This window comes from Acanthopagrus latus, chromosome 24 (genome assembly GCF_904848185.1).
Source record: "Acanthopagrus latus isolate v.2019 chromosome 24, fAcaLat1.1, whole genome shotgun sequence".
NCBI classification, from domain to species: Eukaryota; Metazoa; Chordata; class Actinopteri; order Spariformes; family Sparidae; genus Acanthopagrus; species Acanthopagrus latus.
Window position 1 is genome coordinate 9,572,981 of NC_051062.1, and position 13,105 is coordinate 9,586,085.

General features: G+C 41.0%; 1 protein-coding gene across 2 annotated transcripts; it reads left to right on the plus strand.

Moving 5' to 3' along the window:
• The first annotated feature begins 267 nt into the window (after window positions 1-267).
• Window positions 268-10,665, plus strand: LOC119014927 (OX-2 membrane glycoprotein-like). 2 transcript variants are annotated; one of them, XR_005073115.1, is made up of 7 exons: window positions 268-623; window positions 992-1,330; window positions 1,428-1,733; window positions 1,810-1,936; window positions 2,038-2,100; window positions 2,185-2,450; window positions 8,887-10,665. XR_005073115.1 is itself a non-coding variant. In XM_037090375.1 (6 exons), the coding sequence occupies exons 1-6, from the start codon at window positions 569-571 to the stop codon at window positions 8,727-8,729; spliced, it is 999 nt and encodes a 332-aa protein (XP_036946270.1). In that variant the 5' UTR covers window positions 268-568; the 3' UTR covers window positions 8,730-10,665. The 2 variants fall into 2 exon arrangements, 1 of the variants encoding a protein (XP_036946270.1); XM_037090375.1 differs by lacking the exons at window positions 1,810-1,936; window positions 2,038-2,100; window positions 2,185-2,450 and adding exons at window positions 8,246-8,372; window positions 8,474-8,536 and having other exon boundaries at window positions 8,621-10,665.
• The last annotated feature ends 2,440 nt before the right edge of the window (window positions 10,666-13,105 follow it).

The following is a 13,105-nucleotide window of genomic DNA, read 5'->3' on the forward strand; positions in this document are numbered from 1 at the left end:
CATGCATTTATGATTCGTCACTAGGTTTGTTTTTTAGCTTTATTATTTCATGTTTATCCATTCTTCAACATAATGTTACAAGTTTCTTTTAATGTAGAACATGCAGGAAGTCTTTTCAAACTAAATGTCCTTCTATGACTGGTGTCTTTCAATCTGAATATAAAGGTAAAAGTCTTTTTCTGGCTTCACACATGACATAATTTATGTTTTATGTCACATTTTTAAAATGTTCTTTCCAGTGTTTCACGTTGTGTTCAGTCACATTCGTCGACTCTCTGACTCTGTCCCAGATTATAGTGACACCAAGTGAAACACTGATAACTTTAGTAAAGTCAGGAAGAGAAATCTGTCACGTTCATGTCTCAACATGAAGATGGAAAAGGCAAACCTTTGTTCTACACCCAATGTGATTTATTGGTTTTGATCGTTTTGTTCCTCCCCACGAGTCAGATTTCACTACACTCCTCAGTTGTAGCTCCGCCTCTGCAGGAAAAGAACGTCTCTTTAACTGTAACTTTCACTTTCAAGCACATTTTGGCGGTAGATATGTTTACAGTCAGCAGCAGAAATGGCGTTGAGTGCAGTTCTACATTTACTTTGTGTGTTTGGACTCTTTCAGAAAGGTAAGAAAGAGACGATACAGTTATTTTTATGCAGCTGTGTGACTCCTGACTGCTCTTTGTTTCTGTCAGAGTGAGATTTGTCACCAACACGCAGTCTGCATCTGTTTCCTTATTCAGTCATTGTGCTTATATCAGTGTTTGTCCTCCAACATAATGTTACAAGATTCTTTTAGTTTCAATAGACTTCCTACATGTTCTACACTAAATGTCCTTATATGATTCTTGTTGTGAATATAAACACGTTTAGTTAAAAGTCTTTTTCCGGCTTCACACATGACTTATAATTCATGCTTTATGTCACATTTTTAAAGTAATAAAACCATCAACCAACCACAACCACAGTAATAATACTCTGTGGTGTCCTGCAGGTCTGACAGGTCTGATAGGAACACAGAGGACTGTGATGGCAGCTGTCGGAGGAGAAGCTGGTTTCAGCTGTCAGCTGCTGCAGAATAAAGATGTTGTTCAGGTCACCTGGCTCAAAGTTTTATCTGAGGGAGAGAGGAATCTTATTTCTTACCACAAAAAATATGGTCAAGATGTTAATCCTGCCTTTAAAGATAAAATAGGGTTTACAGATGCTGGACTGCAGAACAGCTCCATCTTCATCAGAAACGTGACAGAGGAAGATGAAGGCTGCTATCTCTGTTTGTTCAACGCCGACCCTGAAGGTTCTCTCACTGGTACAACCTGCCTCCAAGTCTACGGTAAGAACCAACCACCTTCACACAAAGCACGCTGCTGCATTGTGTCTTCATCCTCACCACTGACAACATTTAGTTCATGTGATATCTTTGTGTTCAGAGCTGCATGGACCCGTTCTCCATGTGGGAGCATCAGGCTCTGAGGAGACAGTGGTGTCCTGCTCGGCCACAGGTCGACCTGCTCCCACAGTCACATTAACTGTCCGGAGAGGCGACGGCCACTTTCCTGGAAACAGCTCCGTCAGTGTGAACAACACCAACGGTACAGTCACCGTCACCTCTACAGCTGTGCTGACTCGTCTCCATGACATGGACACAGAGGTTAGATGTGCAGTGCGAGTGCTCTCTGCTGCTCAGAAAGAGGAGGTCAGGATCATTCCTGCTGAAGTCAAACAGTCTGCTGAAGGTGAGAAACACTTCCACACATGCTGATTCATAGAATGATGACAACTTTAAACTCATGTCTTCTGTTTATCTGACAGGTTTCTATGAGGATTCTGGGATTGAGATCACACATATCACCATCATCACTACACTGTCTGTGGTGCTGGTCTTCTGTTGTGTTGCAGCAGTCATCACAGTCCTGCTGATACGAAGACAGAGGAACAGGTGATTCTTAACTTCAACTCATCATTTGTCTAATTAACTTGGTGATCTTTTCAACCACACCAGTAAGTAAAAGATTCACCACTGACTTCTTCATTCTTCAGTCGGAGACAAAGAGACTCTGAGGAGTTCAAGATGTCACCAAAAAGAACTGAACACACTCCAGAGTAAGATCCTTTATTGATTCTCACTTGTAAATGTTTTTGTTGCTTCAGACTGATGAAATTGACTCATGTTGTTTTTCACTGAAGGACCAACACACCTGATAACGAGAACCTGAGGAAACGGACGCCACCTGAGAAAAGGGAAGGAAGTGAAAGCATAGAACCATCGCCTGAAACTCGCCGAAAACTATTTTGACATAAAATAACCCACAAGACTGGTGGCAGAAGGAAAACTGCTCTGAAATACGGTGACAACTGTGTAAAATCAGTTACAACATTTGCCGCGCTGCATTTATGGACATGAATGTGGACGTGACTGATATGATGTGTTGACCACAGGTGGTCGTCTTCAGGTCTGAGTAAAGAAGCGAACAAAGTCATTTTAATGTCACCTTAATTATGTATCCAGGATAAAAGGACTTACACTATATTACCAAAAGTATTCGCTCACCCATTCAAATGATCAGAATCAGGTGTTCTAATCACTTGGCCTGGCCCCAGGTGTATAAATTCAAGCACTCAGGCATGCAGACTGTGAAACAAGACATTTGTGAAAGAATGGGCCGCTCTCAGGAGCTCAGTGAATTCCAGCGTGGAACTGTCATAGGATGCCACTTGTGCAACAAATCCAGTCGTGAAATTTCCTCGCTCCTAAATATTCCACAGTCAACTGTCAGCTCTATTATAACAAAATGGAAGCGTTTGGGAACAACAGCAACTCAGCCACGAAGTGGTAGGCCACGTAAAGTGACGGAGAGGGGTCAGCGGATGCTGAAGCGCATAGTGCAAAGAGGTCGCCGACTTTCTGCACAGTCAATTGCTAGAGAGCTACAAACTTCATGTGACCTTCAGATTAGCCCAAGTACAGTACGCAGAGAGCTTCATGGAATGGGTTTCCATGGCCGAGCAGCTGCAGCCAAGCCACACATCACCAAGTGCAATGCAAGGCGTCGGATGCAATGGTGTAAAGCACGCCGTCACTGGCCTCTAGAGCAGTGGAGACGCGTTCTCTGGAGTGATGAATCACGCTTTTCCATCTGGCAATCTGATGGACGAGTCTGGGTTTGGAGGTTGCCAGGAGAACGGTACATTTCAGATTGCATTGTGCCAACTGTGAAATTTGGTGGAGGAGGAATTATGGTATGGGGTTGTTTTTCAGGAGCTGGGCTTGGCCCCTTAGTTCCAGTGAAAGGAACATTGAATGCTTCAGGATACCAAAACATTTTGGACAATTCCATGCTCCCAACCTTGTGGGAACAGTTTGGAGCGGGCCCCTTCCTCTTCCAACATGACTGTGCACCAGTGCACAAAGCAAGGTCCATAAAGACGTGGATGACAGAGTCTGGTGTGGATGAACTTGACTGGCCTGCACAGAGTCCTGACCTGAACCCGATAGAACACCTTTGGGATGAATTAGAGCGGAGACTGAGAGCCAGGCCTTCTCGACCAACATCAGTGTGTGACCTCACCAATGCGCTTTTGGAAGAATGGTCAAAAATTCCTATAAACACTCTCCTCAACCTTGTGGACAGTCTTCCCAGAAGAGTTGAAGCTGTAATAGCTGCAAAAGGTGGACCGACATCATATTGAATTCTATGAGTTAGGAATGGGATGGCACTTCAGTTCATAGAATGAGTAAAGGCAGGTGAGCGAATACTTTTGGTAATATAGTGTATGTCTCAGCAGGATCTGGAGAAACTTGATTTTATTCGTGACTTTATCTTCAGCACACTCGACTACTGTAACAGAGTCTTTACAGGACTCTGTAAAAACACTCCATCAGACGGCTGCAGCTGATTCTGAACGCTGCTGCTCGAGTCCGAACAAGAACCAGAACAGCAGATCACATCACTCCAGTTCTCACATCTTTACACTGACTTCCTGTCTGTTGGTTTATCAGGCACTGAATGGTTTCAGCTCAAAACACAAAATACAATCTGACCTGCTGCTACGTTATGAAGCGTCCAGACCTCTGAGGTCGTCAGGTCCACGTCTGCTTTCAGTCCCCAGAGTCAGAACTAAACATGGAGAAGCAGCGTTCCTTTATTATGAACCACAGATCTGGAACAAAGTCCCTGAAAACTGCAGCTCTGCTCCGACTCTCACCTCTTTTAAATCAACACTGAAGACCTTTTAAAGGTTTGAACTGCACTGTGACTTTTATTTTCTAGTCTGGTCTCTTTTGAACCTTTTGATAATTTAGCCTACTTCCCTATTTTTTAACTTGTATTAATGTTTTGTTTCTTGGCGTCTTCATACTTGTTTTTAACTGTATTTTAAATATGTTTTTTTTTAATGTTTTTTAATGTTATTTGTATGCTCCTGTAAATCAGTATGTGTTATGTCAAATGAGACTGTTTACATCCTGAGTATTAATAGTGAATTGTGTTTAACAATGTCAACAACAGGTCACAAAAACACCCTCGGAAAAGATATTTTGTTGAGCCAAACTGTGTTCTAAGTTTGCATTTGTATTTTTTATATATAAGTAAACTGAATCATGATGAAATGACAGTCTGTACTGAATACCAATACATGTGTGATGTGCAACAACAATAAAACAAATCAATGTTTCTTATAAATCAGTATGTTCTTTGTTTCGTTTCGTTTTCTTTCTGCTTATCCGTGAGGGTCGCGGGATGTTGCTGTTTCCTCCTGAGGGCTTACTGGGGCCAAATCCAGTTCACACAATGGGCATAGGCCAGGTTCACCCTGGGTGAGTTGCCAGCTCATCGCAGGAACCTTACTGATGGCATCTGGTTCAGTATCTTGCTCAAGGATACTTCGACATGTAGCCCAGTTCCACCCAGGGGAGCCGGGATTCAGACTGGTGACCTTCTGATCACCAGTCCACCAGCTCTACCCTCTGAGCTACAGCCGATTGATTTGGTCTTTTCAACCACACCAGTAAGTAAAAGATTCAACATTGTCTTCATCCTTCAGTCGGACACAAGGAGACTCTGTTTAGACTCAATTTAGCCAGAAGTCACCTTACATGTGCAGCTTCCTTATCTACCTCGCAGCGTCTCTCCTCTGCAGTGAGGCTCTGCATTTGTTTGTCGTGCTGGGATGTTCCAGCGAGGTCTGAAAGAGATGATGAATGTAATGTGTGATTCAGACATTTTCATGCACATCTATGAGAATAGTTTGTTAAAGGGGCACTGCGTAGTTTTGTAGGAGAAATTCAAACTGTGAATTTTAACATTCACAGTATCAATGAGGTAATGATACAAACAGACTGATAAAACTGATATTTCATTTTCATTTGTTTTGTTTTCTGTTTGTTTATGTATTGTTTTTTTCTTTGGGGGTTGTGATCCGCCATTAAACTAAAGAAGATGAACACGGAAGTGGTCTGCAGATCACGCCCTGGCATCTGTCGGTATAGAGAAAGACGAAGTCGGGGAAGAAAAGAAGAAGTCGTCTCTCGCCATGTGCTGTACAGAAAATGTCTAACATGAGATGTTGTTGACCGAGATGGGACTCGGAGCGCTGCTACTTTTCTGTAGTTTGCTCGGAGTCTTTCAGAAAGGTAAGCAAAAGTTTTTCGTCATTTCTGTCGAACCGAAAGTTAAACTGGGACTCGTTTTTTTTTGATAATGTTCTTCAGGACTGCGTTTTAATTCCCCAAAAATACATTGTTCGTACAATGATAATTTAAATTTTGCAAAGAAAAAATGCCCTAAAAAGTAAGTTTTGATATTCGCTGTCACGGAAGGAAGCTGTGGAGGAGGAGCAGGCGGAGAGTTCAGAGTTTCTTCTGGTGACAAACACAGAGACAAACAGAGCTCCAGACTGAGACCAACATTTGAGACAGCTGAAGTTTACATTTAGTCGCGCATGTGAGACCCGTGAATTTGCTGGTGTTTCATTATTATTATCATTATTATTATTACACTGGTGCGTTAAAGGGGCGTATCTGGTATCTGGAGCTGCAGGCTGCAGGCTGCAGGCTGAGGTGTGTGAGAGGGAATGACTGCACTGGCACCTTATTTCTCTCATGTTGCTTCTTCAAAAGTTGACAGTAAAATGTGACAGACAATTTAAAACGAGACATTGTAACTCCTGCACAGTATTTATCAGCAGTACAGTAACTGTGATTGTGCTCTGTGAAACTGCACAACACTAAGATTGTGTCAGGTAAGGGTTTAAAGGGAAAACTGTGGAAGGGAAAGGTGGACCCAAATGCAGTTACACCGGAGGCAAAATCAGGAGAACAAAAGGCGAGCTTTATTAAAAGCTGATTACAAAAACAAAAGCAGACAAAACAGGGCAAAAAACAAAGTAACAACCAAGAATGAAACAAAGTAGCAAAAGAAAGCAGCTAGACAAAATACAAACCAAATTCAAAGTTCAACTTAAACATGGAAAACTCAAAACCAAGACATACCAAACGGGACAAGCGTATGGAACAGAAAACAGAATACAATGACCGGACAAAGAGTGAGGGGAAACACAGAGACTAAATACACAGACACTAATGACATGACGAGGCACAGGTGAGGCGAGAGGAGGAAGGAAGCCAGGTGAGATAATGAGGGGGAGGAGCACAGAGGAACAGACCAGGAGGGAACAAGACAACAGACAGAGGGAGCCAGAGGGGAGAACATAGGAGAAACTTAAAGGACACATGAGGGCATGGAAAATCAAACACATGACACACAAGACAAGGAAAAAACATAACACAAGACATGATACCAAGATGTAAATCATAAACAAGAACCCAAAAACCAAATACAAAGACAAACACAAACAGGAGTCATGACAGATTGTGGTAACTGTAAAAATGTAACAGTGTGATGACTTGAGTGTGTCAAACCCTCAATCAGCACAAATAATTAACATATTACACTGGCAGGTTCAGTGTATCTCATTTTTCCTATTAAATGTCATAAATATTTAACCATGTGAGCTGCCAAAAAAAAACGCTTCCTTTACATCATAATAGAAGACAAGTGGTAAATCTATGAGTCGCCATCTTGGAGCCTGACTGAAGAAATAAAACTTTCACTTTTGAACTAGCTGTGAAGTCTTCTCAGTGGTGACCTCGACCTTTTTAAAAGACTTGTCTGAAAATATATCAGATAAATCAAAAATCATGTCTGAGTTTGTATCATTAATTGTATTAATGATACAAACTCATCATCATTTTGTTGCCATGACAACGTCTCCTCACTGCAACTCATGGTCAAGTTTTCTACTCTGAAGTAGCTGTTGTTGTCATGGCGACGTCACAGTGATTCAGTCTGTAGATATTACTAGTTATTGGCCTTATATCTTAAGGCCAATGTAACGGTTGATTCTATTCCCATTATCACAAAGTGCATTTTTAATTATTTTCTTAATCAACCAATCACAGCTTTTAAAATAGATTTTGAAAGCAAAGTGTTCGACCACGTCTGCTCACAAGAGTCTCTTCCTCTCTCAGAGATAAATCACTCCTAAACTCAGACTCGGTTTTAGACGAGTTTAGGAAACTGAGAGAGAATTCAAGGAAGCTTTGTCAACACAGATGATGATGTTTGATATTTAGATAGAACACATTTCTGGTACCTGAAGAACAATGTGACACTTTTATGTAGCAGATTATTTATAAAGGGAAAAATATATTTCCATTGTTCTTCACTCTGGCCAGTGAACACAAACATTGAGGCCTCACCTCTGAAACTTTCTCTTCCTGCAGGTCTGACAGATCTGATACGAACACAGCAGACTGTGATCGCAGCTGTAGGAGATGAAGTCCTCTTAAACTGTCAGCTGCTGCAACATGAAGATGTTGTTAAGGTCATATGGTGGAAGATTTTAATCAAGGGGATGAAGAATCTTATTTCTTACCACAAAAAATATGGTCAAGATGTTAATCCTGCGTTGAAAGATAAAATAGGGTTTACAGATGCTGGACTGCAGAACAGCTCCATCTTCATCAGAAATGTGACAGAGGAAGATGAAGGCTGCTATCTCTGTTTGTTCAACATTCATCCTGGTGATGATCTAGAAGCTACAACCTGCCTCCAAGTCTACGGTAAAGTCAAGTCATTTCTGTTGTACATTACAAAGAACACTGAATGTAGTGAATTATGATTTTCACTGCTCATCATGTTATAGACTGATGACAACTTTAAACTCATGTCTTCTGTTTATCTGACAGGTTTCCATGAGGATTCTGGGATTGAGATCACACATATCACCATCATCACTCCACTGTCTGTGGTGCTGGTCTTCTGTTTTGTTGCAGCAGTCATCACAGTCCTGCTGATACGAAGACAGAGGAACAGGTGATTCTTAACTTCAACTCATCATTTGTCTCATTAACTTGGTGAACTTTTCAACCACACCAGTAAGTAACTGATTCACCACTGACTTCTTCATTCTTCAGTCGGAGACAAAGAGACTCTGAGGAGTTCAAGATGTCACCAAAAATAACTGAACACACTCCAGAGTAAGATCCTTTATTGACTTCTCATTTGTAAATGTTTGTTGTTCAGACTGATGAAATTGACTCATATGTTGTTTTTCACTGAAGGACCAACACACCTGATAACGAGAACCTGAGGAAACGGATGCCACCTGAGAAAAGGGAAGGAAGTGAAAGCATAGAACCATCGCCTGAAACTCGCCGAAAACTATTTTGACATAAAATAACCCACAAGACTGGTGGCAGAAGGAAAACTGCTCTGAAATACGGTGACAACTGTGTAAAATCAGTTACAACATTTTCCGCGCTGCATTTATGGACATGAATGTGGACGTGACTGATATGATGTGTTGACCACAGGTGGTCGTCTTCAGGTCTGAGTAAAGAAGCGAACACGCCTGTATTTGATATATAATGATGGAACATCACAGGCACAGAATTAATGAGTTAGTGATTTAAACACTTGTGTAGTCAGACGTGGATACAGAGGCTCACACCTGACTGTGATGACAACTGGGACGTCTGTACAGGAATGATTCAACTTTAGGGACAATGCAACAGTGTTTCTTTATATTGTAAATCACACATTGCATCCTGAATGACTGAAATAATTGTTTTTTAAGCCAAGAAGAACGACTAACAGTCTCCACTCAGCAGCCACACTAAGACTGTTACAAAGTCAGTTTACTGTCACCTTAATAATGTATCCAGGATAAAAGGACTTATATCTCACCTGGCACAAAGTTTTACCTGAGGGAGAGAGGAATCTTATTTCTTACCACAAAAAATATGGTCTGAAAATGAATCCTGCCTTCAGAGATAAAATGAATTGTACAGATGTTGGACTGCAGAACAGCTCCATCTTCATCAGAAACGTGATATTTTTTCTTTCTCACTTGTAAATTATTTTTCTTGCTTCAGACGGATGAAATTGACTCATATGTTGTTTTTAACTGAAGGACTAAAACACCTTTGATGCATCAAGCTGACCAGCAGTCAAGGCGATGGATGACACCTGAGAAAAGTAAAGGAAGTGACAGCACAGAATCATCGACCGGCGCTCGGCGACAACTATTTGGTGACACAAAGTGACTCACAAGACTGGTGACAGAAGTAAAACTGGCCTGAAACAGACCTGTGGAAGATCAGTTACAACATTTTATTAATGAAGCTAGTTGTGATGCACTGAATTCTTCATGGAGCATTATGTATTTATAGTCAGCACGTTCATTTAACATTTGATCAGACAGATTTAGAAGCTGACTGATTCTGTATTTTATTTCAGGTATGAAAACTTTTTTTTTTTTTTTGCCTGTTTTATCGCTCACTTTTCTCACTGCTACTGTTAATTTACTGCAGTCATGTAGAAACTGAATAATGTCTTGTTGTTATTTGAAGGATGAAAATATCATTAATGCAGTAAGAGAACGAGCTGATGAGACCACAGACATCTACTGGGAAAAATAAATAAGGGTTTTCAACAAGAGGCATTAACTGAAAACTTGACGACCACAGTCAAAGATTTAGTGACAGAATCCTCCAGTCCAAGACTGTGGTGGTCAAACAGGCAGCTGAACCTGAACCTGGAGCTGAATTAATCACAGGTGGACTCTTACACAGTTCACTTCACTGTTATTCTGAGTGACAGTGAAAGCAACACAGTGCAATAGTTAATGTTTGCTTTTCATATCATGAGTCCAAGTTCCTCTGACTAAGTTATGTTACACAATTTATTGTTTTGCTTGAATAATGGATGTATAAATGTGTCACATGAAGCATTTTTTATCTTATTCCAAAATGATGACCTGGATCATCATCTACTGTAGAGCTTTAAGTATATATAAAGTTTAAATGAGATGTATTATATGGAGACAAATGTTTTGTGTGTGTTGCTTATTAATTTTTTGCACTTTAACATTTGATGTGTGTCTCTGTTCTTCTACTGACACATGATACTAACATTTACTGTCCTGTTTTGCTTCCATGTGCTGTTCTCTGTCAACACGTAATAATTAACCTGTGCAGTGGGAATTCAGCAATTTTTTTGTGATAACATCGTCTTCCAATTGAAATGTTTTAAATGCTTTATCTTCTGAATTGTTTCTGTACATTTGTACGTTTGGCACACCTTATTAAAATGTGATTTAAAGACAGAAAAGTCTTTTTGTGTCTGTACGATGTTTCTGTTGTCCTGGATCATGTTGACCTTTCTCACTACACCTTGTTTTGTGTCCACAGTGACAAACTCAGGATGTTTGAGGGCTGAAAAATAAAAAAGTCACCCTGAAGGGCTCTTTTCAATGTTTTTCAAACATGACTCTCGTCTAATAACTGTGTGAACTATTGTATGTAATGTTTTAAAGTTTCATGTTGTGTTGAGTCACATTCGTCGACTCTCTGACTCTGTCCCAGATTATAGTGACACCAAGTGAAACACTGATAACTTTAGTAAAGTCAGGAAGAGAAATCTGTCACGTTCATGTCTCAACATGAAGATGGAAAAGGCAAACCTTTGTTCTACACCCAATGTGATTTATTGGTTTTGATCATTTTGTTCCTCCCCACGAGTCAGATTTCACTACACTCCTCAGTTGTAGCTCCGCCTCTGCAGGAAAATAACGTCTCCTTAACTGTAACTTTCACTTTCAAGCACATTTTGGCGGTAGATATGTTTACAGTCAGCAGCAGAAATGGCGCTCAGTGCAGTTCTACATTTACTTTGTGTGTTTGGACTCTTTCAGAAAGGTAAGAAAGAGACGATACAGTTATTTTTATGCAGCTGTGTGACTCCTGACTGCTCTTTGTTTCTGTCAGAGTGAGATTTGTCACCAACACACAGTCTGCATCTGTTTCCTTATTCATTCATTGTTCTCATATCAGTGTTTGTCCTCCAACATAATTTTACAAGATGCCCTTTTAATGTAGAACATGTAGGAGGTCTTTTCAAACTAAATGTCCTTCTATGACTGTTGTATTTCAATCTGAATATGAAGGTAAAAGTCTTTTTCTGGCTTCACACATGATTATATATAATTCATGTTTCATGTCACATTTTTAAAGTAGAAAACCATCAACCAACCACAACCACAGTAATAATACTCTGTGGTGTCCTGCAGGTCTGACAGGTCTGATAGGAACACAGAGGACTGTGATGGCAGCTGTCGGAGGAGAAGCTGGTTTCAGCTGTCAGCTGCTGCAGATTAAAGATGTTGTTCAGGTCACCTGGCACAAAGTTTTACCTGACAGAGAGGTGACACTTGCTTCTTACACTATTAGATATGGTGAAAGAGTGAATCCTGCCTTTAAAGATAAAATAGGGTTTACAGATGCTGGACTGCAGAACAGCTCCATCTTCATCAGAAACGTGACAGAGGAAGATGAAGGCTGCTATCTCTGTTTGTTCAACGCCGACCCTGAAGGTTCTCTCACTGGTACAACCTGCCTCCAAGTCTACGGTAAGAACCAACCACCTTCACACAAAGCACGCTGCTGCATTGTGTCTTCATCCTCACCACTGACAACATTTAGTTCATGTGATATCTTTGTGTTCAGAGCTGCATGGACCCGTTCTCCATGTGGGAGCATCAGGCTCTGAGGAGACAGTGGTGTCCTGCTCGGCCACAGGTCGACCTGCTCCCACAGTCACATTAACTGTCCGGAGAGGCGACGGCCACTTTCCTGGAAACAGCTCCGTCAGTGTGAACAACACCAACGGTACAGTCACCGTCACCTCTACAGCTGTGCTGACTCGTCTCCATGACATGGACACAGAGGTTAGATGTGCAGTGCGAGTGCTCTCTGCTGCTCAGAAAGAGGAGGTCAGGATCATTCCTGCTGAAGTCAAACAGTCTGCTGAAGGTGAGAAACACTTCCACACATGCTGATTTATAGAATGATGACAACTTTAAACTCATTTCTTCTGTTTATCTGACAGGTTTCCATGAGGATTCTGGGATTGAGATCACACATATCACCATCATCACTACACTGTCTGTGGTGCTGGTCTTCTGTTGTGTTGCAGCAGCAGTCATCACAGTCCTGCTGATACGAAGACAGAGGAACAGGTGATTCTTAACTTTCAGCTCATCATTTGTCTCATTTGTGATGACTGACTCGATCTTTTCAACCACACCAGTAAGCAAAATATTTATATATGTTTGTTCAACATTGACTTTTCTTCATCCTTCAGTCGGACACAAGGAGACTCTGAGAAGATCAACACACCACTAAAAACAACTGAAGACACTGACGAGTAAGATCCTTTATTGACTTCTCACTTGTAAATGTTTTTGTTGCTTCAGACTGATGAAATTGACTCATGTGTTGTTTTTCACTGAAGGACCAACACACATTTGATGCAAGATAACAAGAACTTAAGGCAACAATCTCCTGAGAAAAGTAAAGGAAGTGACAGCCCAGAACCGTCACCTGGCCCTCCGTGACAACTATTTGGTGACACAAAATGACCCACAAGACTGTTGGCATTTGGCTCGCTGACTTCACCTCACTCTGTTTCTTGTGACGCACTAACAAGTGTTTTGTAACATCTTTAATATATTTTTTTACACCAGGTCACTGTTGCATCCAGACTAA